The sequence below is a fragment of the Fulmarus glacialis genome, unplaced genomic scaffold (genome assembly GCF_000690835.1).
Source record: "Fulmarus glacialis isolate BGI_N327 unplaced genomic scaffold, ASM69083v1 scaffold19864, whole genome shotgun sequence".
Classification (NCBI taxonomy): Eukaryota; Metazoa; Chordata; class Aves; order Procellariiformes; family Procellariidae; genus Fulmarus; species Fulmarus glacialis.
The window spans coordinates 8,035-9,219 of record NW_009206320.1 but is presented as its reverse complement, the minus strand read 5'-3'; the positions used below and the strand labels follow the sequence as shown (position 1 = coordinate 9,219).

The window sequence follows — 1,185 nt, the reverse complement described above, 5'->3', positions numbered from 1 at the left end:
TTTCGGGGGGAGCCGTGCCTCTCCCCACAGGCAGCGAGCCACAATGCGGGCTATTTCCATCGGCTTCTCCAAGTATCTGCTCTGTAAAAGGTTCAAACCCCCAAGGTGAGCAGGCACAATGTAACTCCTGGGATCTCCGCATTCTTTAGGGCTGCGAGTCGTGATCTGTGCCAAGGAAGCCATTGGACTTCCACAGGCTCCCCCTGTGCCCCCACGAAACCAGCACTTCCCATCTCACCTGCAGGAACTGCTTGATGCGCCGCAGGTTGTGCTGGTACAAGACGTTGGACTCCTGCAGGAAGCGGCTGTACTGCTGGTCGATCTCCCCCAGAAGGTTGTGGAACACCAGCGTGGCATGCGACTCCTTGCTGGCGGCGTATGCCCTGCGCGAGGGAGGGCAGAGTCCTGGGTGCCCGGCACAGGCAAAGAGGCACGGCAGCACAAAAGGCAGTCTGCAGGCAGCTCTGCTCACGCCTGCGATCCCCTTTTCCTGCGATCCCCCGTGCAATTTAACCCCCCAGCCGCCTTCCTAACCTGCGCCAGAGCAAGGGCCAGAGCAGGCCTGACTTGCTTCACACCAATAAACCGAGCCCACGGCCTGCGCCTGCAAGGGCAGGGTGACAAAGAGGTTTTGGATGTGGGCTTAAAGTCTGGCCTTAAGCCAGGCAGACAGCACACACGAGCACCTCACCAGTCCCACGTGCTCTCTGGACGGGATCCAGGAATCGATGCTCTGTGTCAACCTCGTTTACAACAGAGGCCAATGTAAGTCAGGCCTATAGAGAGACACCTCTGCTTTGGACTCCCCCTTCTCCTGGTCCAGGGTCTGGCACCGTGCGCACAGAGTCCTGCTCCCCTTCGCGCCACACAAGCCTCGGGGAGGAGGACCAGTCCTGCCATGTCAAGAGCCGAGGGAAAGTGGCAGAGCAATTCCAGACCGCCTCGACACCTGCTGCCACCCCAGGGTGGTTGTCCCGAACAAAGTCCCCATGCCAGCGTTTCGCAAGGCCTTACCAGTCCTGGCTCTCAATCCACGGGGCCAGGAACTGCCGGAGCTCCATGGGAAAGCTGTCGCTGTAGAGCTGGTGGAGCTGCTCCAGGTACCGTGTGTCGAGCTGCTGCAGCTGGTTCCACTGTGCCATTCTGGCCAGCTCCGGAGACCTGGCGGGACGGGCACGCATGATG

General features: G+C 60.4%; 1 protein-coding gene across 1 annotated transcript in view; it reads right to left on the bottom strand.

Moving 5' to 3' along the window:
• LOC104075266 (signal transducer and activator of transcription 3-like) overlaps nt 1–1,142 on the bottom strand; it is an 8,412-nt gene extending 7,270 nt beyond the window's left edge. The window contains 3 exon segments of the mRNA XM_009575708.1: nt 3–81; nt 239–383; nt 1,015–1,142. Of these exon segments, the coding sequence (XP_009574003.1) occupies nt 3–81; nt 239–383; nt 1,015–1,142 (352 nt within the window).
• Between the last annotated feature and the right edge of the window lie 43 nt (nt 1,143–1,185).